This window comes from Grus americana, chromosome 15 (genome assembly GCF_028858705.1).
Source record: "Grus americana isolate bGruAme1 chromosome 15, bGruAme1.mat, whole genome shotgun sequence".
NCBI lineage: Eukaryota > Metazoa > Chordata > Aves > Gruiformes > Gruidae > Grus > Grus americana.
Genome location: NC_072866.1, coordinates 1,893,985 through 1,920,588, shown reverse-complemented (window position 1 = coordinate 1,920,588; position 26,604 = coordinate 1,893,985). Strand labels below are relative to the sequence as shown.

Sequence of the window (26,604 nt, the reverse complement as noted above, 5' to 3'; positions counted from 1 at the left end):
CACCGGGTGGGTAAAATGGCGTTAAGATGACTAAAAAGAAACTTGCAAGATGTGAATGAAGGTTGTGCTACAGTCGGAACTGGGAACCTGGCAAGAGAGGTGCCGGGGGTTTGATGGCTCACGAAGGTATGGGGTAGCAATCAGCAGGGAGTTAACGAGGAGTAAATTCCAGTCCTCTTACTGTCCCTCTGCCTAGCAAGAGGAGGAGGAGGAACCTGCTTCCTTTTCTTCTCCCCTCCTTCCTCTTGGCCTCTGCCCACAGGGGTGGATGCGTGGAAGGTATGCATGGGTGGTGGTGGAACAAACTGCTAAATGTAAGCACAGCGAGTCACGGCAGCCAGCTGATTCATCTGAGGGCTCAGAGGGGGCTGAAGGGTTAAGGAAAGCGAGCGCACGTGTGTGTGCAGCCGTGTGTACCCAGGAGCTGGAGAGCAGCAAGTGTTGCTTCAGTACAACACCAGAGGCATTCATGGGCTACTGAGCTCAGTGCTGTCAGATTATTTGGCTGAAACAATTATTAGCTAAATGTCAAAGGAAAAAGACCAAGTGGCATTAATTCCATAATAGAAATTCATAACCATGTCATTTTTATGATTTTTTTTTCTCTGCATGATGAAAACCATGGGTAGAAAAACAGGAGAGGTGCAAGGCATTGTTTTGGGGTGTTTTTTAAAGTAGCTTGGGTAGCTGAAAGACTGTCCTGAAGAGCTTCATGGTTGTGAAGTGCTGGTATGGACTGGAAGAGATCAAGGCATGGAAACTAAAGGCAGTTTGTTCTTCTCTGAAACGCTAAAAGCGGCTGGGGATTGAGGCTGTTGCCTTCGTAGTAAAAGGTGTGTGGAAAGGATGATGCTGAGGTCCCAGCAGCTGGGGATGACACCCCTAAGCCAGGGGCGGCCTCGAGCCGAGAAGATGGAGCCGTGTGATGGTCCTCCAGCGACCTGTAACGGGCGGCTGGCCATCAAACACGGACTGTTGTGCCACTTGAAAAGCTTTGCCAGGGCCCTCTGGATGCTCTGCAGGCTTGTAAACAAGGTGTAGCGGGGGAGAGGTCTTGAGGATGGCTGGACTTCATGCAAAAACCACTAGTAGCATGTGAGGTGGTTTATAACGATGTTGTGTTTTTATCGTCTGCCTTCCATCCCCTTTATCGCTGCACCGGGGATCTGCTGCTCCCTCAGAGCCGCTGTGCGTGCAGCAGCAGCAAAAGGGCATCCTGGTGCCGAAGACTGGAGTAAGGTTGGTGTAGGCAGCGAGTTGGGAGGTAGAGGCACGCTTTACATAACTCTTATGTCACCTTGCGAAGCGAGGAGGGTTGTATCTTGCAGTGGGTCAGCCAGAATCTGAGCCTGTTGTGCAATAATTTAAAAACAGCAAATACATAATTACTCTTGCCTGTTCCGCAGTTGCGCTGTGTCCGTCCGGTTGCAGTGACAGAGGCCAAGCCTTTTCGCACCGGACTTGTTACCAGCTGGAAACGCAGGGTTGCGTCGGGGCGGAGGAGAACCGGGTGTTTGTAAGGCACGAGGGGAAGCTGTCCTGCTGGCGCCTTGGGGTTTTCTTTTCTTTCCTTTTTTTGTTTTGACAGAGATGACAATTGGAGGTGGAAAAGCCTCTTGCACCGCGTGATCTCGCTGCCTCTGCTTAATTAAAGAGAAGTCCCCGAGTTTGTCTAATCTATTTTCAAACGCTCCGAGCTCTATGGCATCTGTGCCCTCCGTGCTCTGACAGAGATCTTCAGGCTTTTTTTTTTTTTCTTAAATCTTGATGATCAGTTCAAGCTTGATATCAATATGCTTTGTTTTGTTTTCTTTAACATTTACATCCTTCAAGCATCTGTCCTTGACTACCAGCCTTCCTCTGCCCCCACATCAGCTAATCCTCAGCCGAGCTCTCCGTATTCAGCTTTTAATTTTTCCTTACATGATGGTTTCTGAAGCTTTTTATCAGGTTGGTTGTGCTTTTTCTGACCTCCCTCCTCCTTTTCACCTCCTTGCAATGAGATGCCCACCCTGAGCTGGGTGCTGCAGAAGAAATCACGTTTTGGAGGCAGCAGGTATCACTCCAGACGGCGGCCGCAGAGAGTCGTGGGGTTTACTTTTATTTTTAAATAGAACAACCTACAAGATTTGGCCATTTACTTTCTGGAATGAAGTCTGGATAGTGTCAAACTGCAGGTTTTTAGTGGCTCCCCGCCCCTGGTGAATCCAGGCTTGCTTTTCCTGCTCACCTCTGATGGATCCCTTGGGAATCGTGCGCAGAGCCTGGATCAAATGCTTCTTACCTCCAGCGCAGTCCTCTCTTGGAGCTGCTGACGTTGCATCTGATCTTGGACGTCCTCCCTATTCCCCCTGGTGTTCTCCCGCTTCCCTGTGAAATCTAATAGTTTGGATCTCTGTTATGAGGAAACCTCAATTGTTACTATTTTTTTAATTATTATTTTTTGAGCGTTCTTACACCCTTTGAGCAGAGGAAATACCGGCTTTGCCTGTAAAAAGATTTCTAGAAGTATCTCGCACGGATTCATGGGCTGCGTAAATGTGAGTGAACCTTAAATTGCCTCCAACTGTGTTGGTGCTGCTGTGCCTTTCGGAGCTTTTAATTGCCGTTGAACTTTGGTATCCGCTACTGAGAGCGGAGCTGGGATTGCAGCGCGGGTGATGCTGTGGGCGTGTAATGGGTTTGAGCGTGCCTGTGGACACGCGTGTTTGTTTTGGAAGAGGAACGAATCTGAAATATTTTGCTCGCTGTGACCGAGGGCCTGGTTTTTCACCGTAGGAATTCGTGGCAAAACTCCCGTTTGTTTTTGCTGGTTCAGGCGTGAGCCCTTCCTCGCCTCAAATACCGGGCTGGCTTGGCTGGGCGCAGCCCGCAGGGCTCCCTCCGCCTCCCGCTTCAAAGGGTGTTTTAGCATCATTAATAACACATCTGTTATCTGCGGGAGCTGGAAAATGGGAGTTCTTCTTTCTCCCTCGGAGAGGGGAAAGCGCTTCCAAGCCAGCATATTTCATGTAATGTATTTTGGGTGAGGTGGTTGCCGGTTAGCTGAAAATGGAATCGTGCAAAGAAGTTTATTCATTTATAAATGTCCCAAAGACTCCAATAAAGAGATGATTTCTGTGCTCCTGGGTTTTTGCTTCTCCTACTAAGTTCTGGCTTTCAGCTTCTTGAAGGCGTTCCCTTCTTGGAGTGGCTGGGGAGGGTTAGGAGCGTATCATACCGCAAACAGATTTTTTTTTTTTTAAATTTTTTTTTGATGATATGTTTCATACTTACATTTGCGGCCGTAATCAGATTGATGGCTTATCCGGGCTGGATCAAGTCTGGCATGATCGTGAATACTCAAAGGCACGCTTTGTCTGTGCGGAGGAGGGTGGCGATGGTAACTCTATCCCAGCTACCCGTTTATTTAAGAAACCTTTTTCACTCTTCCTTTTTCCTTTAGATTGAAAATACAGCTATTGCTGAGCGGGGGTGTTGATTTATTTTAATTACAGATTTTGATATAAGTTAGATGTGTTCCTCTGGAATTTGAGATTATTACTGCAAATAAAGAAATGTTCTCCCCTCTCTCACTTTGTAGAAGAAAGAAAAAGCATGAGTGCCGCCTTTGTAGAGTTGGGAAATGCTGGGGGCAAGGAGGCAAACCTGGAATTTCCAGGGAAGTGGGCTGTGGATGTGGCACCCAGTAATCCCCAGCTCTGAGGCCAGTTTGTACTGGGTGAGTGCTGCCAAAGGCTGGGACAGGAGCCCTAGCCAGGGAAACGGACCTGATCTGAAGGTTTTCAGTGTTGGTTTTTTTTTAATTCTTTGTTAAAAATTCTTGCAAGGGCTTTTTCCTGTGGTTGTCTTTTTTCTTTCTTTTTTTGTGCAAAATTCTTCCAAAGCTTTGCTTCTCATTTGCCCACGGTGTGGGGCAGCTCTCTGGGACAGGGGCAGATTCACGAGAGGTTTTCTCCCTTCTCAGGAGCAGGATGTTTTCTAAGGCTATGACTAATAAAAATTGGATTGGGGTCATCATAATTAACCGACTGGAATACGATACCACACCACAGTGTGGTGATTCGGCTCTTACAGAGTCATTTCGACCTGGTATTGCTTCTAACCGAACGCTCTCAAAGCATTTCGGAGTTGCTTATATCATTATGTAACTCAACACAGCCAGTAATTGATAGTCATTACAACAATTGCCTACATAATTTCTCTCCATTTTATTCTTGTTTTGACTTTTCTTTGCTGCTTGTTGTCAGATGAGATCTGCTTTGAACCCAGTGGCTTTTTTTTTTATTTTTTTTTTTCTGGCTTTTGATTTTTGCAAACTAAGTGCCTTCACCTTAGCCTCAGCCTATGGTTCTGCACGGGCAGGGTGATCTGCTGCTGCTGGGCCACCATCGCGTTCCCAGCGCGACAAAGCTACTGGGACAGTCCCTGTGAGAGCAAGCAATGGCGTGAGGGTGGACCACAGGTTGGTCTTCCTTATTTCTCCTGCCTGGCTCCATCCTTCCAAAAACCTGCTTGGGTTGCTGGTGTAGGGCACAGGACTGGTTCCTCCACGTGGGCTTGGAGCGAGCAACGCCAGAATTTCCCTCCGCTTGTTTGCTTCTGTTCAAACACCCGTGGAAAAGGCGGGTCCGACGCTGCCAGGCTGGGTCTGGTGGGCTTCAGAGGTGTGTTTTCTCTGGTGGCACGTTTTGGCTGGCACGCTGCGGTCAGGGGAGCGCGGTGCTGGTTAGGGACGCAGCAGAAAGCGAGCTCTAACAACTTGAAGCTTAAAATACCGTCTGATTCATCAGGTGCGAGGCGATGGCTTGGCAGGAAGGCACGTTCACTGGGATGAATAGGATTCGGTAGTGATTTGAGATCTCCCTACTGCGTTCGCATTGTGAAATGTGCCCGCTGACACAGACAGCGAGTTTGTCCTTGGGGAACTGTGGGGTTTCTTTTTCCTTGCAATGACTCTTGTGCTCCCACATGCCAAAAGCATTTCCACCTCCTCTTGGACTGTAACGCGTGTTCTTGGTGCTTCATTAGGCTGCCCGGAGCCGCTCTCCTGACGATGCTTTTCCGTGCCATCTGCAGTACGGCTGTTTCCTTAACTAGCCAAACCAAGTCTGCGCCACAGTCATGCTTCTCTACTTGTTCGAGTCCGACAAACCCCCCCCAAAGCTCTTCTCAATCTTAATTTTTTCCACTTTAAAAGCATTGCATCTTTCATTCCCCTTTCAAATTGATCTTTAACGGGATGCTTCTGCCGAGGGGAGGTCCGTGCTGAGCTGCGGCTGCAGTGCCGCTGTTGGCAGCGGGGCTGTGATGACGTGCGCATCACTGGTGACACGGGTGGAGGCAGCGGGGTGGTCCACGCGTGGCCAGGTTGCGTGATGGTGGCGAAACCAGTGATCCCAGTGAAACGTGTGATCCCAGTGCGTGGGATGCTGCCGGGCTGTAGGTCTGGGTCTGAGGTTTCCCGGTGGAGATGGGACTTTACCTGAAAACAGTGGGAGAGACATATCATGGATTAAGCCATTAAAAAAAATTTTAAAATCACTGTTTCTTAATACCTCTTGTGTGTTTGATAGCAGGAAGATACTGGAATACCTACAGGCTCTTCCTCTGTATGCGTGGGGGGGTGTCACGGTTCATGTCAGCGGTGCCTGGCACGAACCTTGTTTTGGGAACCCAAAACATCCAAGGAATAGCCCTGAAAACGTTATGGGGCAGCAAAAATGCCAGCTTGGGCTTTCAGCATTGTCCTGAGTTAGACGGAAATTGTCTCTTCTTCCAAAATTTGGTTTGTGCTGAGGTTTTCCCCTCTCTGCAGAGTCTCTGCTGGAGTTGGTATGGCGCAGAGAGTAAGTTACTGATGGTCTTGTGGAGAAGAGGAGGAAACACGAGCACGGGCAGCCTTGGGGCAGCTGAGAGCGCCCTGGCCAGCTTTGGGTCTAGGATGGGGCTCCACCGCTGCTGGCGTGAGGCTTCCTTACGGCTGTGAACATCCTGGGGTCGATGTCTGCTTTAGCCCTGGTTTTGGTCAGGGTCTTCTCCCTTCTCTAGGGAGAAAACTGCTCTTAAAGCAGAGCTGTGTGGAGGCTGCTTGGTGTGCTCCGAGTGCCGCTTCTCCCCATCCAGCTCCTTATGTTGTAAAAGCAAAAAAAAAAAAAAAAAACAAAAACAAAAACAAAACCCCAAAAAACCCCACTTGTAATAGAAATACCAGCAATACCAAACTGCTGAACTTGCTTGCTGAGTGTTACCTAACTTGAGGCGACTAATCTAGCCGAAACAAGCAATCGGGTTTTGTTTGACACAAATTTGAGTGCTTGTTTAAATGACACTAATTCTGCTGTTCCCTGCGTGGGTCCTGGCCCTGGCGTGTCCGCAGCACTGCAGAGGCCACCGGGGTCCTGCGTGGGACAGGGACAGCTCTGGGGATGTCCCGTGGTGCTGCTGGCCCCGTTACAAGGGCCGGTTGCAGCCCGTGGCCAGGGTTTGTTTGCGGGCTGAATGTCCCTCTGTTAGGTACTGTTGTGCACAGCCTGGTAGTCTTCTGATTTTTTTTTTTTTTTTTAAAATAATGCATTGTAGCTCTTCAGGGGAAAAAAAAAAAAGCTACTGTTCTCTCTGCTACAATATCTCGTGGTGAAATACCATGAATGTTACGTTGAGTTTGAGTCACCGCTGCTTCTGAAAGGGATTTTCAGCTTGCAGACCGCTGGGCTGTTCCTGAGGAGGAGTAAAACCGAAGGGAGAGGACCCGGTGCTGGGAGCCGCGTACTCTGGCAAGACTCAGCGGAGCCGACGGCCCCGTGGAAAATCCATTTGCCGGAGTCCAGTAGGAAACTGGGCTGGAGCAAAATGCGCAGGAGGTAAAAGGAGCCCAAACCAACAGATTTTAGAGAACAGAAGCTTTCAAGGGCAGGAAATAAATGGGGACCATTTGCTGCGGTGGGGCGCAGGGCACGGCGCCGGACTGGGATCCACGCGGCCGCTCTACGATTCTGCGGTCCCAAGCAAATACGATGTGAAATGGGGGGCTGCTTGAGGGGCCGTTCTCCTGCTTGGGGAAAGTATGATGGGAAAATAATGTTCAGTTCTGCTTTGGCTTTAAAAGCTGATCAGGACCTTGTTTCTTCTGCCACCGCCTTTGGCTGCGGAGGGATTAAAAGGCATCCGTTGCCTCCCTTTTGCATGGCCGCATTCCTTAATTTTTCAGGGGGATTGGCAGTTCTTCGCCCCGCTCACTGTGTGTGTGTGAGATTACAGCTGGGGCGGGGGGGGGAATAAAATTTGGATATCTTCATGGAATTTTTTTTTCCTATGCCTGCTAAATGGATGCAGCAACTAGCTAATCCTCTCCTGGCTACTTGGAGTTCTGCGACTACTGTGCTGGCAGGAGCGCAGCGGAAGGATGCGGAAAGCAGAAGCAAGGCTTGCAGGAGGCTACTTGCCCTGAAAAGTCCAAGGGAGATGCTGAAGACCTTGGTGTACAACAGGGAACTTGCTCTTGGACTTGACTCTGTACCATTTCAGACTCCGTGGAGCATCCATCCCTTGGTGGCATCGTGGGCGCAGGCTGGTGTGGCAGAAGTGTAGCGGGTGAAGGAGGGATGCTGGTGGGAGAGGCAGGACTGAAAGCCCAGAGCGGAGAGGCATGTCCCCCGTGAAGGGGCTACCAGCCTGGCAGAGACCTGCAGAGCCGTGGTGGAGCGTGGGAGAGCAAAATCCAGCCCTCTTGCTGCTCCTCTGCGTGGAAGAGCTGATGGGTGCTGGGCACGTGGTGGCTGCTGGAGGAGCATTAATGTTGTCGTGGGGTGTCTTTGGTTGTTTTTTTTTTTGTTCTTGTGGTGAGGCTTGTACACCAGTGCTTACAATCCCACCCTGAAGTCTTGGGCTTCCCGAGCTATGCATGGCATCTCAGCCTCTTCTCCCTTCTAAGAATCTACCTCTGAGCCTAGAAACCGTTCTGGCCTTTTTTTTTCCCCACCCCTCCGGCACGTCTGCTTTGCGTACTTGCTTTTGCACAAACAGCCCTTTCTGAAGGCTGCGTGAAGGGTTGCCAAAAGGAGGGAAATAATTTGAAGCAGTCCTAAAAAAGAAATGAGTCTTTATGCTTTGCCGGTCTCTGAATCCCGCTTGCTTGTATTAGATAAACTTAGTTTTGACAGTGTGGCTCAGTCTGGCAGGGGAAGGCGGGCGAGTTGTATCCCGCTCAGCTCTCTAATATTTAGGTGCCTGGTTGGGGACAGGCTCGTGCCCTGCACTCAAGCTTTACGTCTGCAGCCCGAGAGGCTTCCTGTGCTCACCAAATTCCCGGGCTTTGCAAGTTGAGAGATGCAACTCTCTGCCCCTGCTCTCATGGTTTGCTTGTTGGTGTATTTGGCAGTAATAGGTTTCTCCTGTTTCTGGTTATTATCACCTTGTTTTAGAGATTATAGCATGTACGTCTTATTTTGGAGAGGGTGAGTTAGCAAAAGCAAGTCCTGGGCTAGCGAGAGGATTTATTCTGGGATGTGCCATGGGGTTTTTGTGCTGCTTTCTAACCTGGCTGGGAGGAAACAGAAGCAAAAGCTGCAGTCTGGGATTTCTAAGCCCGGGCAGTCTGTTCTGTAACCAAACAGCCCCATCCCAGCGATACCTGGGTTTGTTGTAGGGAAACCGGACCAGGCACTGCAAAATATTCAGCATCTTAAAACACCTCGTCCTCAGTGTGTGACCTCCTGGCATGTTTTACCGAGTTGCTTTTTGCCTGCCCAGATCACTCTGAAATCCTGCGTAGGCTTTCTGCCCCAGTTCTGCGTTCCGGCAGGATGCAGCCATCCGGCCTGGAGCCCGGGGTGACTTCGGTTGTGGCGCTTGGCTCTTTCCCCGAGGGTGGCTCCAGCCTACACTAATACATGGGTTTTATGTAAGAAGTAACCTAACACTAAACCTTTTCCCTTTTTTTTTTTTTTTATCTAGTCTCCTGCCTCTGAGCTGTGTGTTTGGAAGGGTGAGAACAGGTTTCCCGTGTCATTAGAGGAACAAAAGCTAGAAACAAAGCCTAGGATGTTTTGGAGGGTGGAGGAAGAAACATATTCGTTAAACAAATGAATGTGTTTATAGTAGAGCCTCTCTGCCGAAGCCTTTGAGCATTTAGGTAGCGACAGGAAATTTGGATCACTTGAGACAAATGCAAATTTGGACAAAACCATTTCAGTGTAACTTATGTTCCTGTTAATGCTTCCAAACCATCCTTGAAGTTTTGTTTCTTTAAATACGTTTTTATGCTTCAGTGACAACAGTTGATGGACAGTTTGGAAATAGTCATAGTTGATGTTTGAGAAACCAGGACCAAGCGAGACTCCTGGAGCCGTGGTGAGCGTAGAGGTGTTAAGACTGCTTACGAATAAGATGTGGAGCTGGTAGGGTTGGTCCAAAAAGGTCCTGTACTTGTGCTGTTACGTAGTACAGACCAGAGGAATTTCTACTGGCTTGTAAACAGCCCCCCAAACTGCTGAGTGTGGGTAACCTGGGCTGGCAAAGACATCCTGCAGCTCAGCTCACGCGGAGCCGAGGGCCTGGCTGGACTGAATTATTCTGGTTTCTTGTGAGGGTGGGCAGGAACAGGCTGGGTCCTCAGGCTTTTCTGGCTGCCAGCTCTTTAAAATAAGTTCTGGCTTCTCTTTCCTCTTCCTGTTGAGCTTTGAGCATTGGCAGGAAAGTCTTTTCCTTCGCACCCTCCCGATGCGTGTGGCTTTGGGAGGGAAATGCGGGAGACTTGCTCTTCTCTATCAACTTTGGGTTTCTTCTTGGTTCACAGTTGACTTGGAGACTTCTTCCTTTTCCCCTTCCAAAAAGGGAAAGTAATAGTTTGCTGGGGAGGGAATTCTCTCCTGTTCGTTATATATTCACATCTCTCTCCTCTGGTATTTCCTGCGCCTGCAGAAAGAGCCCGCTCACCCTGGGAGAGGCTGGTGAGCAGCAAGTGGATGCGTGAAGTGGTGAGGATGTCTCCTTCCTGGGCAGGTAGGAGAGGAGGGGATTTGTTTCAAGGAAATGATCAAACTGCTGGGGCTTCTCTCGCTTGGCTTGTAGGTGATCCCTCTCCTGTTCCAGTTCTTTAAATACTTGCAGGCTGATGGAGACCCACGGGAGACTTAGTCCCCTTTTGCCTTACATGTAGTAGACTTGATTATTTCTTCTGTAGCAGGGAGAGATGAGAATAAACCAGGATGAATCTTTTTCTTTGTCTCCTTCTCAGGAAGATGTCTCGATTCTTGGTTTTAGTTACTAAAGTGATAGCAGAGGGCCCTGCTTGAAGCTTCTGGGACTGCAGTGACAGCAAGGACAGGTGAATGGATGTGGGAGGGATGTTGCAGAAAGCATCTTCTTCACTGAGCTTTGCTTATGGTGGACCTTTAAACAGAGACTTGACCAGACACAGTCTGCCTGCTGATCTCCTCCTGGAGCTTCTGAAAAGGCTCAGAGAGCAACACGCTCGCAGCAGCCCCGGATAAGTGCTGCCACTTGCGAAATAAATAACGCAGCTCTTGCACTGCTTACTCACAATTGACCATTGCTTCTCCCTGTAATGAGATCTGACCCCGTGAGGGTATTTTAAAGGTTAGTTAATTAGGTGTAATTGCAGCAGAATAGAAACCTGCTCTGGGGTTCTGCCTGCTTTCTGTAGTGCCAGATCCCTTAACAAATTACGGAGTCAGTTCCTATAAACGATGCTGGAGCCAGTGTAATCCCAAGCTATCAGCCTTCCACTCAGCCTGCTCGTTTGTGTCGATGAAGCCACAGAAGTGAAGCGCTGAAAAGGGTTTTCCCAGCTTTGGGATCGGTGTGACCGTGGTTCAGATCACAGCAGCATTCTGGGAAATACATCGCATGAAGCAACACGAAGTTAACGCTGGCGTTGTCGGCATGTAAATGCTCTCTCAGCACCCGGCGTGGGGCGGATAGATGTGGTCTTAGCCCAGACAAATGCTGCATTAACGGGGATCAATTCATTTCAGCTGAGCACATTGCAACCCATTGATTTAGCGACACCGCGATCTAAAGAGAACGGCTGTATAGGGACAGCTATGTCTTTAGCAAGTTGCACAGCTGCTCCGGTATTTGGCTGCAGGAGGTTCAGCAGTTCCAGCACATTTCCCAGAGATTAAAAAATGCAACTACTCTGACTTCTGTAATTAGCATTTAAAGTACTGTTCTTTTTTTTCTTGAAAGGATGGGCTTGGCCTGGAGAGACAAAGTGGGTTTTTACAAACAAATGAGTATGTTGGCTTGTACCCTTCGGTTAAATGCAGAGAGTAGAGATGCTGCATCCACCTTTGCATAACCGGGACAGATTTTTATATTGCCTGTGCTTGCTCTGTTCAATTCCTGTGTACCGCTTCAGGCCAAAGATCTGGCTAAATGTGAAGAGGAGAGCATCTGGCATGAGCCCTCTCCTGTACTTTAGAGTATGGCTAGCTAAAAATCCCCTCTGTCTGGCAGTTGTGCCCATGTGGTACTCTGCTTGAGTTCAGGGATTGTGTGACTTACAATACTGTTTCCCCCTCCGCCCCCAAAGATAAAAGATGCTCAGAGCAGATTTGGGCTTCTTGCAGACAGAAGAGGGTAGTCGGAGTTATGTGCGAGGTGCCTGGATTTATCGTGTCCTGTCTCAGTTGAGCGAGTTTTGTGGGCTCCTATATACCCAGAATTTGTCTGGACCTGGTTATTCAATATAAATGAGTTTCCTATGTTTAAAGCTCCAAGACCCTGCTGTATTTTAGGCTGCTTTTGGTCCTCTCTTGCTTGGTACTCCCCAGGTTGCGAGAAGGTGTGCTGGCTGGCGGGGGGCTGCTGCTGCTGTCCCATGTGTAGTCCCTTCTCGAGACCCTTTTCCCTGGCAGTACGAAGTAGGCAAACCCGGTGCTGCTGGACACGGCAGGGTGTCTGCAAACAGGTCCTTGTAAACCAGACCCTGCTACGATCCAAAGACTTCAAATGAGGTGGTTTGAGCAGCCTTTTTTTAAGGCCAAACAGAAGATAAAGGCTGGCTTTGGGCATGTTCAACATAGCGTGGAGCCTTGCACCAAGCCGGGCAGAGATCCAAGCAGCAGAGTGTGCAGGCAGCAAAGGGGAGCGCGGTCCAGCTGGAGAAAATGAAAAGTAGAGGCTGATAGAAAAAGCTTAGCGTTGGATTAAAAGCAAAGTTTTATTTTCTGTTTGTAATACTTCAGAGTCCATGTCCAAGCCGAACGTCCAGATGCATGGGGAACGATGTCTGCATGAGCTTAATCATGCAAAGCTGATTAAACAGCTACATAAATGTTTTGGAAACCTTTCTGGGCTGTTAACAGAGATGGTGAAAGGCTGTAGTTCCTCACTTCCCCTCGCCGGGGGTCCTTGCCCGCAGAAGGGCTGGCTGCTTTCCTCCCTTGGGCTTTCCTCAGGGCACCGGGGGGAAACCGGCCCTTTGGAAGGTGACGCTGGAGCTGCAGCTTGTCTGGTCCCGCGTTTAAATTTGACCGCAAAGGTCTGCCCGCTTCTTCTGGAGGGGAAGAGACAAGGGTAAGGTCCTTAAACCTATTAGGCTCCTGGAATATTCCATTGAGGAGAGAGACACTTCCTGTTGATAAATAGTTTGGGAAGAGGTGGTGGGACTGGTACGAGAGGTGGGGTGGTCTTTCCCTGCCTTGCAGCCTGCTGACATCTGCACGTTCGTGTCGAGGGGGCTCGTGTGCGCAGCCCGGCTCGCCGAGCCTGGCCGTCAGCGGCAGAGGGGCCGGTAACCGGAGCCGGCCGGGATTCGCACACGCGACCAAGTATTTTCTCTGCCCACCACAACCTCGTTGCTGGAATGCCTGCCTGGGGCAGGGGTACCCAACCCGCCCCCGCGCTGAGCGGTCGCTTTCAAAGCTCCAGTCTGAGGGCCTCAATGCTCGCTGTTTAGGCTAAGCCTTTGCCTCTCTGTAGAAACAGTTTTTAATAAGAAATGCAAATGTGTCTTGAGCTGCTCAGGGGCTGCCGCTGCTTTTTGCAAGAGTCCCCAGCCGGCGCTGGCTGCTGCCATCAGGTCAAAGTACGGTGATGGGTTCCCTGGTGAAGGCCATCTTCTGGTGGTTGTGTTAGTGGTCTGTCTGATGTTTTGGGCTACCATCGAGTCCCAGCCAGCAATAAGTATGCTGTGTCACCCAGTCAGAATCTGGACTGGACTTACTGGTTTTGTGGACATTTTCCTGGATGGGCTGGTCTGTCCCTGTTGATGGCTCAAGTGGACTCTTGGTGAGTCTCTGGCATGCTGTTCCTTATCTGGACAGGTCTCTTGTGTCTTTCTAACAGCTCTCTAGGTTCTTTTTGCACATAATCCATGTGGTTGGTCCCTTTGGGGGCCTGAGAGTAGAAGTCATCTGTTAAGCAGAGCAGATCTTCACCCTCGCTCAGTTTCCCATGACTTACCTTGGCGCTTGTCCTATTACTCGGAAGACTGAGAGCACGCGTGGAATCCTTTCCAAGGAAAGGAGGGAGCAACTTCAAGGCAAAAGCATCTGTCTTTGCTTATCGCAGCATGCGTGAGGCTGCAGGTGCACACGTTCTTGGTGGGAACTGTAGCCTGCTTGCTGGCCTGCCTCGAGTATTTGGGCACATTGTAGCAGGAATACGTCATTATAGATTCCCTCTCTTTTGTCTCCTTTGGATTTGCTTCCAGAGCCTGTGCAGAGTAAAGCCGTGCTGAAATGCTGCCTTATTACTCTCACTATGGTATCACCAAGTAACTAGCTTACGGGGAGGACAAGACGTGGCCCTGGCTATGGCTAGGTTGGAAGCATCATCCCTATGAGATAGCTCAGCTCCTACGGCTGTATGACCTGCCAGCTCTTCCTTGTGGGGTGCCTGACTGCTGTAGCCACTGGAAAACTCCCACCCTTGTTTCACCCCTGAAGAATTTCTTTTGGAAGCTGATTCAACCTCAGTCTCTGCCAGAATAGGAAGGAAAACTTCTGGCAGGCTCAGGGGTTACAAGGAGGGTGTCTGTTGGCCAGCACAGTCCTCGCTTAAAACGAGCTTAAAGAAGCACAGTGGATATTTTGTTCTGCTGAATCCATCTGCTACGTGGTAGAGACATAGAGCATCAAGAAGGTAAAGAGAGAAGGCCTGGAGCTTCCTTTCCTTTTCCTCCAACCTGCTTAACAGGGCTACTTGCAGCTGGGGAATCCCTCACCTCCTGGAAAACTTTCATTGTGTAGCTGCCAAGCCTTCGTGTTAGTTTGAACTTAAGAGTTGTCACCGTTGGCTTAGCTGAGGCTCGAAATCACTTACTGGACCCATTTCACCGCATCGAAGCAAGGCAGCTCTTTTTGTGCTCAGCATCATGGGGAAGCTGTCAGCAGGCGGCACGGTGCTGGCACGCTTGGTCAGAGGGGATGTTGGAGCAATCCCTTACAGACTCGTGCCAGGAGCTCGTTGCAGTCCAGGCTGTGCCCGGTCCCCGGCACAGGGGTGAGCGGGGCCCCTTCGGCAGTTCTCACCACCGGTTCTGCTTCTGCAGGCTTGTGTCTGTGCTCAGCTGAAGGTAGATTGACTTAAAGTAGTTTAAACCTCTCACTTTCCACCAGGATTTATATCGGCTATTTAAACCACGTCATCCTCTTGGACTCTCTAATGCTCTGTAGTTCTAGCTGCTCTCTCTCCTCTCTTCCTTGGGAAGAGTTTATAACCTGTTACAAACACATTAAACAAAACCTTTATTTTTAATATTTCTTGCTAGCCAAAAGAAGGAACCTCCCCGTGATTGTAGTTTATATCTGTCTGTGTTTAGCTTAACACTGGAGTCTGGTAGAGTGTTAACTTTTGCTTTTGTGCTAATAGGAGCGTGGTGTTAACTACTCCGCTCTTGCAGATTAGTCTTCAGCTAAAAGCAACAAATCTGTGACTTCAGAACTGCTGAGATTTGCTAATCTAAACCAGTTTGAGCCATAATGCTTGGGGTTTTTTTCCAACTGCCCTAATAAGGTAGGGCTTTTAGCCTAGTCAAAGTGATGGAATGGAGAAAACTGGCAGTTAGAACCCAGGAGCGAGGTGCTGGAGCTGGTTTTGGCCGTTCCCGATGCAGGCGGTGAGGTGCCGTGACAGCCCGGCTGCGAACAAGACAGTGGTGGCCCTTGGGAAAGGGGGTCTTGGAGTAACGTGGGACCTCTGTTTAGCACCGCTTAAGATCTTGATGTACCCTGTCTCGAATAGCGTGTGCAGTTCTGGCCTTCATCTCCAGAAAGGATGGGGAGGCTGGAGAGGGTACAGAAAATGGGATTAAAAGGAGCAAGGGGCTGGAGCAGCTGCCTTGCGAGGGGAGGGTGGGCAGGCTGGCACCCCTCGGGGACGAGAGTATGGTCCGGGGGGGATCACGCTTGCATCTCGCCACGTGCTGCAGTGGTATAACTGGCAGGCAGTTGATGAAATAACAGAAAATAGGTGCAGCAAAGTTAAAAGAAGGCGCTCTGGTACGCAGCAGGGAGTGAGCTCCTGGAGCTGGCATCTGCAGAGGTGGTGGAGGCAGGTTCAGACATTCGTGGGCACTAAAGAGCCTGGGCAGGAATATCCCCCGGCATCCCCCGCTCCGTCGCTGTGGGTGCTGGGAGATGCCGGGTGCTGTCCCGTGGGAAGAAGCCTCTGCTCTCCCTGGACAGCTTCTCGCAGGGGTTGGGGGGACCAGATGATGTTCTTGTTTTCTGTGTGGTGTGAGCTCACCTGAGTGTCAGTGGCCGCTCGCGCTCGGTCTGGTGATGGGAGCGTTGTCTCTGTTGGTTATTTAATGATCAGAGCTCCTTTTAAGCCTGGTCAGCAAACACAGGCACGTTCGGATCGGCACAGACATACCACCTTGGGCTTGAGCTTCATCAGTTGCGTGGCTTTTGTTTGTTTGCATCTGTAATATCAGGCTTGTGAAATAATAAGAAACAGTTCCACTCACTTCCCCCTGCCCACAGCTTAATTTAAATATAGGTGGCTCTTTTGCATAAACAAAATACTTGTCCGGCCGCTCCCTTTTGCGCAAGCACCGGTGTGGGAGAGGTGCTTTGCTGGGGTATTGGTACGAGGGCTTGAAACCCTCCTCGGTCCCAAGAAGCTGCCTGCGCTGTGAGCAGCCCTGCCTGCCTGTCCTGCGTGCCACCGTGGCCGGATCTTTACAGAATTTATACTTTAGAGCGTGTTGTGATAATCTCTTATAGGCTTATCAAGTCTGATTTAAATGTCATTTGCATTTGTGTTATCTATATACACAGATAACAAATTAAGCTGCGGCTTTGGAACTCAAAGAAGCCGCCAGATGCGTTAACTGGAACCAACACGTTCCTGAGAGTTATTTTTATTAGTCTAAAATACCTTTGTTTAATATACAAGAAGCCCGACTCATCCAAGTCAATGTGTGCCATGGGAGTTCAGCACTTCTGTTATCTATCAAAAAAATTTCCCTGGAAAACTGGAAAAGGTACTTGCGTTGTCTTCTCCCCATTCGTGACGGTGTGAGCTGGCAGGCGGGCAAGCCCGGGTCACGCCGGGGCTCGGGGGTTTGGCTCGTGCCACAGCCGAGGGGTTTTGATGGTCTCAGCCCTGTGGTTTCCTCTGCGCCGGCAGCGTGCTCACGGGTGCTGCGGGGTGGTGGGATGCTCAAAGCGGAGACATCTCCTGCCTTCCCCCACATCGTGTCAGAAACCACGTGGACACGTGGGTGAACAGCTCTGAGTGTCGCAGATGTGATTTTTCCTGTATAAACACAAGGGTTTAAGAAAAACAAAAAGGAAGCAAAGAAATTCCCCTGCTGGTGTGTAATGAGTCAGGCAGCTCTGAGCACCACGGTCCTCCTCGCCCTGGGATGTTAAGTCTCTGTTTAGATGCAAGGTTTCCTTCCCCGGAAAGAGAGATTTGGTGATTTACCATCTCTTCCCCCCCCCCCCAGTTGTGCTCATGAGAGCTGAACAAATCCAGCTCTGCGGACTGCCTGAAGACTTCCTCCTGCGTGTCAGCTGAGGAGGAGGAGGAGAGGTTGATGTGTTTGGCAGGGCCAGGGCAGCCTTTGAGTACGGAGCTAATTGTGCAATTCCCTCTTACACCCTGCTTCCTCCTGGGCTTGCTTCTCAGCTGAAGGCTGTGGCCATAAAATACACGAAGGTGCCTCAGTATCTCTTAAAATGAGGGTCTGAGGGGTTTTGTTGGTTTTTTTTTTTTAAAAGCAGAAAAAATGTCCGATTGCTTCAGCTTGAGAAGCATCGGTGGCGTAAGGGGTTTTCTGAGGTGCAGGCTTGTGGCAGCCTGGAAGGAAGGAACCAAATACACCTTTTGGACTGTGGTTTTGCCCTCAAACTGTAGCCTGTTCGGTTTGCAGAGCCCGGATCGTCCTTGCCAGGTCTCACAAGCGTCCCTTGCTCCGCGTGTGTGCCTGCTCCGGCACCCGCATCCTCATACTCGCTAGCTGACGTGATTCCTTCCCCCTTGGGCATTGTCTAATTGTGAAAATGTTTCAATTATACGGCCTAAATTTGTAACGTGGAGCAGTTCATTATCACTGAATCCTCTTAATTGGGCTCTCCTATTGGGCAGCCTATTACTGAGTTTTCCCAATTAAGATAGGACCTCTTTAAAAAACATAAAAATAAACAAATCCCTGGTGGAAAAGGACCACATGGCAAGAAATACTGCCTTAACCTGTGTTTCAAAACTAAAGCAATAGTTTCAGCACCAGCAAAATACTAATTACCCTTCTGTACTTATGTTCTCTTCAAGGAGAACGGCCGCAGTTTGGTGTCAGTTTAAGAAATTCACTGTCACTAGCTCAAATTTTTTTTTCTCTTAAGGAGGAAAAATTTGTTACGGGGTGTTTCTCTGGTGGAAGATGCTACATCCTCAAAGAAGGAGCTCCGTGGGTAACGCTGCTTTTGTGGTTGCAGGTAAAGGACCTAACTAAGTACCTCGATCCAAGCGGACTTGGAGTCATCAGCTTCGAAGATTTCCATCGGGGGATCAGAGCTATCAAAAATGGAGGTGAGTTTGCCGCTGGTGCTGCGAGGGAGGACACGGAGACACCAAATTTAATGCCACAGGGGTTAACCGGGCTGAGAAGTTGCTTGGTGAAAAGGAGTTTCTGAAAGTCACCGCTCCGCGTTGGGCGGAGAGGAAGGGGGAGAGGTTGAAATAATAGAGTTGAAAAAGGCAGTGGAGCAGTTGTGGTGGTGGTTGCGTGTTTTCCTGCTTATCAGGGAAGCTCCTTCCTAAATGTACGTTGGAAACAGAAAAGCCATTGGGGGAAAACCCCCTCTAGTTCGGTGTCTGCTCTCACCTACGGTTTGGTGGGGGTTTGTCTCGGCTGACACGCCGCTGGAGATGTCTGTCTGCTGCAGAGCGTAACCTCTTCTGAACACCGGGCACTAATGCGTTTACCTGCACTCCAACTATCTGGAGGATCAACGTGCTCGGGTGATTTCTAGCAGGAAGCGTGTTTAACAAGAGCTTTGAACTCTCTGACTGGCAGGTAACATTTAAACAGGCCTGCGACTATCCCCACATTGCTCTTAAAGGGCTTGTTGAGAGTACTTCCAGAACGATAGCTTGGTGAAATGTGAAGTATCTTTCTGGGCTGGTTGGCATTTGAACTTCTTTGCTGAAGAAAAGATGTTTTTTCAGTTTGGGTTTCCTCTCTAAAGGACTGTTAGAGGGTCATTTCAGGGCAAGCACGTTGTTAAGGGCAGGGTGTGAAAAATATTGGCAACCTCCTGCTGAGCAGATGTGATTTTTAGATGTGCAAAGATGAATTATCATACTTGCCCATTAATCAGTTCTGTTCACAGCAGTGCTTATCTTGAACTTCAGCGTTGCTTTCATGCAGCAGTGAACACGCACCATGTTGTCAGCCCTGCACTCTGGGCGCACTTTTGAGCGCTGATACAAGCAAAGATGTGAAAAGACCGATTATTCCTATACAAACCGTGTTGTTTCATGAGTAGAAAACCCTCAAAGCAGAAGTGACTTGTGTTATTCTGTCGGTTGTCCATCCTTCCTCCTACCCCCAGCTTATTTGTGCTCAGGATTGTTGTGGTTTGTGGCAGCTCCCAAGTTTTCATGGCTGGAGTAGCTTGACAGTGCAGCCGATTCCCAGCTCTCCTGATGCAGGAGGAAATGCAGCATGCTATTAATTTGTAATAAATTGCTATTGGAGTAGAGCGTGTTTGTGAAAGCTCTGGCTTCTATTTCTCTTCAATAATTCATTGCTCTGGTATTGTGTTATATTAATTGAATGGAAAAAGCAGATCCGGACGAAGCTTTCAGGATCCCTATTTATTAAACTTGGAAGAGATTGATATGTATTTATTACAGTGGTTAAGAAAGGCAGAGCTCTCTAACGTTGGATGGCATTAAACAGTCATAAAGGAAACCCAGGAGAGGGTACAGAGTCTCTTTTGAGTCTCACCAGCTGAGCGGTTGCTCACATTGAAGCGATCTTGAGGATTTGCTGCTGCTGTCGAGCCAGTCAATATTGAGCCTTTCAAAGAAAGAAGAGGTTATGCTCGCTGCTGGGTGTCCCTTTTAACGAGGTTTTGTTAATTAGCGGGGCTTATTTTCAGCCAGAGGTAGCTCTGTTGCATTTCTGGTACCCTGTAGTTCTTTGGTCAGTCACTGAAGCGAGACCTGAAGCAAGCTCGTACCTCGCAGCGTCTGTCTCAGCTCAGGGAAGGGTTTGTTTCGGAAGATGCTCTACTTCTCATTCCCTCTCCCCTCTCTCGGAGAGTCTCTGTAGGAGAATAGCTGTGACTTTACTTGAGCTCTTACGGTCTAGCTTGGCAAAACTGAAGGTGCAGTTACAAAACTAGCAGAACTTGCATAGTCAGCTGCTTTTCTTACAACTGCTTTCGGGTAGAGTTGGCCTTTAAGTCCAGGGAGGATACTAAACTCCTCGGTCCTGTTCCTGTGCCAGCTGTTTGAGGTATGTTCCCGCTGCCTGAGGAACATGCTGATCTAGGACTCCTTGGACTTGCCTCCGCCTTCAGTGCGGAGCAAAGCGCCGTTTAACCAGCACTGAAAGTCGTGATGCCACCTCTCCGCTGCCGTGAAACAATTCCGATCTCTTTGCTGCTGTAATCTCTGTCTGCCCAGGTAATGTTGACTGTGGAGGGGAAAGATGCTCGCAGATGCCGCTGGGATGGCATCATTCAGCTCCTCGCAACCTACTGTGTCCCAACCCTTCCTGCTCGTGGGGTGGGGTGGCTGCTAGGACACCCTCGTCCTACCCCTGCTCCACGAAGCGTGTGGTTTGCCTGCTTTAAAAGTTGGTGTGAATGGTGCCTGGAGGACTGGCCAGTCCTGCAATACAGAAATAACAAAGCAGAGGGGGGAAACCGTGGAACAAACGGTGGTGGTGAGTCAGGGATGAAAAATAACTCTGGAAAGTAGAATTTTAGGGTCTTGTAAAACTTGAGAAGCTGGTAATGTAGTAGAGGCAGTAATGATACTGATTTGAAGGAGGGGAGTATGTTTTAGAGCACACTTAAAGAAGCCAGGTAAGGTGTGTAATGCCTGGGGAGTCCACAGCCAGAGGAAGACCCGGTGCGCCTGGCTGCTGTCGGTGAGATCCGGTGTGACATTTCTAGTCTGCAGGGGACGAGAAATGGGGAACCAGCGTGACTGCTGCATTCATCGTGCTTAGAAGCTACAGCTCGTTGGGGGATCTTCCCTGTAAGAAACAGGTACGAGGGATTGTACGCAAACCACGTCGACAACACAGGCCGGGAGTGAGGTCTCAGCCTACGTGTATGGCAAGGAGCTGAGCGTGGGACAGGGGACAGTGAGATGGAGTCTGTAATGTGAAGCCAAGATGCCTGGACCGAAGAGCAACTCTAGTGTGCTGCGTGTTGGAGGCAGGAGCTGCTGGAGGGGGAGTCAGCTGGCAAACACGAAATCTGGGTTGTATCAGACACAGCTGGATGCAAACAAACAAGCGGATTCCTGCCTTTGTCAGGGTATTTAAGAACCCTTTAAGCTTCAGACACCTGTATCTTCTAGAGGCCTCTCTGCATCACAAAGGACATTATAATGTCTCTTCTTTGTAGCAGACCAATGCTCTTACTTGAACTCAAAAGCAGTAATGACCAAGTCGCATAATTCATGCGTGTGCTCTGAACAGAAACATCTGTAACATCTGTGTCCCAAAGAAGGGCCTGCAGGGAATGGGCCCTGTGCAGGTTCCCCCCTGCATGCGGGGGGATTGCTGTTGGTGTCACTTCAAATAAGCGTGGTGTCAGGCAGGGGAAGGTGCATCCCTGGAGCTCGCAGCCTCGTCCGTCCCTTCTGCCTTGGCTTCTGATCCCTGAACAAAGGGGTCCCTGTGCATCGAGAGCAGACAGCGCATCCACTGAGAAATAGATGTGTTCATGAGCTCAGAGGAGGGCCTGAGGATGGAAATAGTCAAATCCTTTTTCAGATGCTTCAACTGAAAGCTCTTTGGATTTGAGAAGATGGAAAATCCAGCTCCAGAGCCAACACCCAAACCTGGAAGCTATAACCGAGTTCCTGTTTGCAGGGACGGCAAGTCACTGGCGGGAGGGAGCGGGGGGGCAGGACTGGGGGAGACCCCTGGCAGTGCCAGCTTCGGGGGGCAGCCAGTTCAGGAGTCGGCCGCCGTGCCGAACGAACGAGCCGCAGCTCAGCGGAGATACCCCCTTGGGGTCGGATCGGAGGCGTTCAGCAGCAGGAGGAGCGCGTTCAGCTTACCAAAGGCATTTGACCGGTTTCCAAAGGACAGGCTGAAGGGAAAAGCGCGGAGCGAGGCAGGGCTGGGGCGGGTGCAGGTCAGGGTGTTGAACAGCAAATAAAGAGCTGGCCGGCGGTCAGGGCTTCGGGCGGGCTGGCTTGGGCAGCGCAGGCAGCCTGCTGCAAGGAGCCTGTGTGAAAGCACCGTGCCGTTGCTAATTGGAACCGGCAGCAGCGTGAACTCGAGTCGGTCGGAATCTTTGTGGGGCGGCACCGCTCGGTTCCCGCGAGCAGGGCTGGGAAGGTTTCGATGGGTGTATCCTCGGAGCAGAGGCTGCGGTTTCTGGTTGGTGTGCTCCTGGGAGCTGAATGTCAATTTGGGAATTTCCTGAAAGAAAAAAGCACATATCCAGCCCTCCCGCTGGATGAAGGCCGCGAGTGTTACATCTTAAAAGCTTACAGCCGAGAAAGGGAACTGCACATCAGAGCTGAGTAATTAGCCCCGCGTTGCTCACCCCACGTGCAGGTCGTGCTCTGCAGCCTTGCTGCAAGGGGAGCAGCGACGTTCCCCGCGGCTGCACCGACTACTTGCTGATCCAGCGTCTCCGAGACGCCTCTGGATCTGATAGGGCTTAAATGACATCCCTGAGATCACAGCTCTGGGTGCCCGTGAACCACTTAGCGCTCGTATGAGTCTGCTAGATAGCACGCCGTGGCTCTGAATTAATTTCTGGAGAGCCAGGCTGGCTGCTGCCCTGGTGACATGGATCCGCTCTGGCTCTGCAGAGCATTTGAAGGTGCAGAGCGCGTTGGGTATCCAGCTCCGTCTGGTAACGTAAACCACTGTTTGGTTTGTGTAGCTTCCCCCCCCCCGTAGGATCTGCATTGCAGATGGCTTTTGCTACGCAAAATGAAAGCTTCCTTATACAGGGATAATTCCAGAAGCCAAAGCTTACATTCTCTTACACGCTCCCAATCCAGTAATTATTTCTGTGTTTGTGTGCATCTTCAGTGGTCTCTCTTCCAGACAATTGCTGGAAATCTGGCAGTATTTACAACAGGCTACTGCTGACCCCTAAGTGCACGTTCTCAGTGGGGGTACCCAGGCCCAATTTCATATTCAAGGTGGTTGCTTTTTAAAAGGAAAAGCTTCTCTGAAGCTTAGCAGATGGAAGGAGAGCTTGCGTGCACGTTTGACTGAACACGGTGAGTATCTGGCACTGGTATGAGCACTTCCTACGTTCTCATCGGATCTGCTGATCTCTCTATTCGTGCAGCGTTGCTGCAGTGAAGACTTTCCCGCTGATCTTGCCTGTTCCTAACCCTGGCTAAAGCATCACCGATTAGGGAGACAGCTCATTTGATGGCTGTAGGTAGGATGGATGCCTCTCTGTGTTCAGCTGTCGTTTGGGGAACAGGGGCTCTCATGAATGGGAAATCAAGATTGATTCATGAGCAAGAATAAAATCAAAATTGCTCTGATTGTCATCCACATTTTTTTTTTGCGTTGCATCTTGTTCTGCTCTGGCATATATATATGTGCTATATGTACTCCTTGTTGGGATAAGGAGTTTATGAAGATGAGTGTTAATTCTGCTCCTGAAAGGACTAAAGACTTAAATGTCATCTTAAAATTTATATATATACTTGGAAAAAAACAAATCCACCCTGCTGTTCTTTGTAGGTCAGAGTTTTCCTCGTCCCTGTAGTGCAGTGGGATGCTCGTAGCATCGTTACTCCGCTGGTTAAGTTTGTAGTCCACGTGCTCATCGTCTGTGACCCCTTCTGCTAGGGACAGAAGCAGCCAACCAAGCCTTTTCTTGGAAGTACTGGACTTGGGGTTCTTTTTTTCTTGAAATAGTGGTACTTAAACACTTGTCTTGAAAAACATTGGGCCTGCCCATGAAAAAGTGTGAGGGTTGTCAGTGGAGTCTGTGTGACTCCCCACTCGCAGGGGATGGGGAATTAGGAGTGTACGCGCTAGTCTGTGCTGGAGGTGAGCTGCTGTGGTGGCATCCACATCTGGTCAAAGTGGCCCGAGGTCTCTGTCCGTCCCTGCCCTGCGGAGGCACCTCTGACAGGAGGGGGTTGGGTGTTTCTGGGGGCACAGAGGCACTCTCCTGTGAAAGGCTGGTGCTCAGGGCACGGGGGGATAAGGGTGGGACAGAGCTCCTCTGCACGGAGGCACAAGTGGACGGAGAACTGAGCAGCTGAGTCCAGCCCAACTTTCATCCCCAGAGGCCGTTCCTGGGTGAGGGGGACACACAGGAGAAAGCCTTGGGGCAGGCGGCACTGCGGTGTTTGCTCTGTCCCTCCAGCCCCCATCACGCTATGTCTTTGGAGAAGAAAAGTCAGTCTTCTGCGCCCAGGAGCCCCAAAATGCCGCACAGCGTGTGCAGCTGCTCGCCCAGCCTCAGAGGGGATGCTTCCTCGGATGCGTTACCAAATCCTTTGTTATCACACCCCTTGAAGGAAGGGGACAGCCGTACCACTTGGACATGTGGTATACCTTCGCAAACGTAGCTTTGTTCTCCATCCTCGTTTTTAACGGCTCCCGTGTTGCTGCCGCTGAGCAAACTGCAGGCTGTGTGGCCGGAGGGTGAGGATGCTCCTTGGCTCGCTCGCAGCCGGCGTGGGGCAGGGAGCAGCTCTGCTACCTCCGTGAGAGCAGCGGAGAGATGGGGGGTCAGTGCGTGGCACTCCTGATACACGTGCTTATCCTCTGTTTTGGATTTTCACGCTGGAAAGGGTAACTCCAAACTGGCTCAACTGGGAGGAGGGAGGGATGTTTACTACTTAAAAGCAAACCCAGGAACAAAAACACCACCTGCAAAACTATTTATCACCAGCCGTGCAGCCGCCAGGATTCAGCAAGGTTAACTCTATCTGCAAACTTTCCGGGCATTAGCATAAGCAGGGAGATTTGGGGAGGCACGGAGCGGGGTGAAACCTGTCCCGCTGCCGAGCTCTGGAGCAGCAGTGAGCAGAACCGCACAGCCCACGTCGCCCTCAAGCTCTTTTCAATCGCTATTTATTTCTGCCTTAATATGCTAGGGAAGGGACTTGGATGCTGATGGGGTGGGGGAGGACTTCTGGCTCACCGTAGCTTTGTGTGGTTTGCGTTTCTCTTAATTTATGTAAAAAAATTGGGTTTATTCATTTTTGTAACTTGGCAGCTGGGTGAAGCGTTACATCAGGGATGAAGCTGGCCCGCTCCATGCATGCCGTGCCTGAGCAGGGAGCGTGTCTTCCCAAAACCAGCCTGGCAGATGACATACTGCATTGACCTACTTTCGGGAGAAGCGCAGAAGTGTTGGAGAAACTGTGTCCGTAGGCCTGGGATGAGAACGGCGGGGAATTACTCAAATGTGCTGCCCTAAGACGGCCATTAAGGCTCGGCAGCCCTCGGGGTCCCGGGGAACGGGAGATCGGCACGAGCGTCGCTCCTGTTCTGAGAATTTTTTTTCTTCATGAATATTTTGAAGCGTACGCCAGAGAAATCTTGCTGCGTCTGGTCGCCGTCACGGAGTGTAACAGGCTGCAGGTCCAAAATACACACGCGGTCCGAGGGAAACGTAGTTTGCAGCACTGCAGAGCTGCTGACCTGCGATTAAACGCCCAAAGCAACGCTGTTGGTACGCGGTTCCTTGCGAGGAGAAAGCATCACTGTGTAGCCAGATCCCTTGCAAATCACAGCAAGTGACAGTGTGGAGGGGTTTCCCCGTGTCCTGATGAAGTAAAGGAAACTGGTGGTGGCTGCTTAGACCCTCAGACCGTAACCCAAGCCTGATAAAGGCAAGCTGGGCTGAGTTTAAATTGCAAATGAAAGACTTAAGTTTGCTAGCCAAGAGAAAATTAATTTCTCTGGCAAAGGAGAAGGAAAAACCACTGCAGGGACTACCTGTTTTCTTGGGGAGATGGTCAATACAAAAATAGAGCGGTGTTTTATTGGAGCTTTGGAGCGATTGTTAGCACGCTCTTCTACGGAGATGATGACTAAAAAGAAAACAAAGGCAACTTCTGTTTAAAAAAATAGACATCTCTCATCGTCCATCTGCTGTCTCAGTATTTCTCCATCATACGTTTTATTTTCTGTGTCAGGAGTCTGCTGTTTTGTTCCACATCTGTTGCCGCTAATACTTTTGGGAGACGGGGTTTGCCTGCGGTTTGGGGCGTGCGTGGGAGGAGGCTGGGCTGGTGGCTCCAGATGGGTGGTGGTGGTTTCGGTCCTGCCTTGTTTTTATTTCTCTGGTTTGGATGTTGGCTCCAGAGTGAGGGATTATTAATGCTCGGCTCAACCCAGGAAGCTGGGGAATGTCTCCTCCATCCTCATCAGAAGTCTCCAGCCAGAGATCAGGTGAGGGTTGGCTTCCCGAGCTTAGGGAAAGGTAAGTGAGAACCTTGTGCTCCTGCCTCCGCACCAGCAAGCGAGCTGGAGCCATCAGACCATTTCTCATTAGGAATCCAGTCAATCTGGTGTTATTAACGAAGGGATAATTACTCACCTACTGACTTCTGCTCCTCTGAGAGCCCTGGAGGCTTGTGACTGTGTGGTGAGCGTACCCTTGTGACACCGTGACAGATTGATGTGACAAAAGCTTGTTTCTTCTGAGCGTTTCCCGGTCTCGCCCTTAGACAGGAGAGGCTGCGTGTGGTGTGGCTTTGCTGGGAAATCAGTCCTAACTGCAGAGCTGCTGGGTTGAGCTGCGATGGGTGAGCAGCAGGCGGGCCGGCTCCGGTGGGCATCCCTCACGTCAAGAGAAACCTTTCCCTGTGTTCTGACTAACCACGGCGCGCCTCTTCATCTGTCCCGGCACTCTCTTGGGTTGGCGCTTGCGTCCCTCAGATGTCTTTCTCCTTGATGACCTTCTTGTCTTTGCCGAGTACAGTCTTTGC

The 26,604-nt window shown here is 50.2% G+C and overlaps 1 protein-coding gene across 4 annotated transcripts in view; it reads left to right on the top strand.

Moving 5' to 3' along the window:
• Positions 1-26,604, top strand: part of RAB11FIP3 (RAB11 family interacting protein 3) — a 76,738-nt gene that overhangs the window by 3,101 nt on the left and 47,033 nt on the right. For 3 of the 4 annotated variants that reach the window (XM_054843514.1, XM_054843516.1, XM_054843515.1), the window contains exon 2: positions 17,916-18,009. The exons of the other annotated variant lie outside the window; for it this stretch is intronic. In XM_054843514.1, the coding sequence (XP_054699489.1) occupies positions 17,916-18,009 (94 nt within the window). The remainder of the gene's footprint in view (positions 1-17,915; positions 18,010-26,604) is intronic. 4 annotated transcript variants of the gene reach the window in all.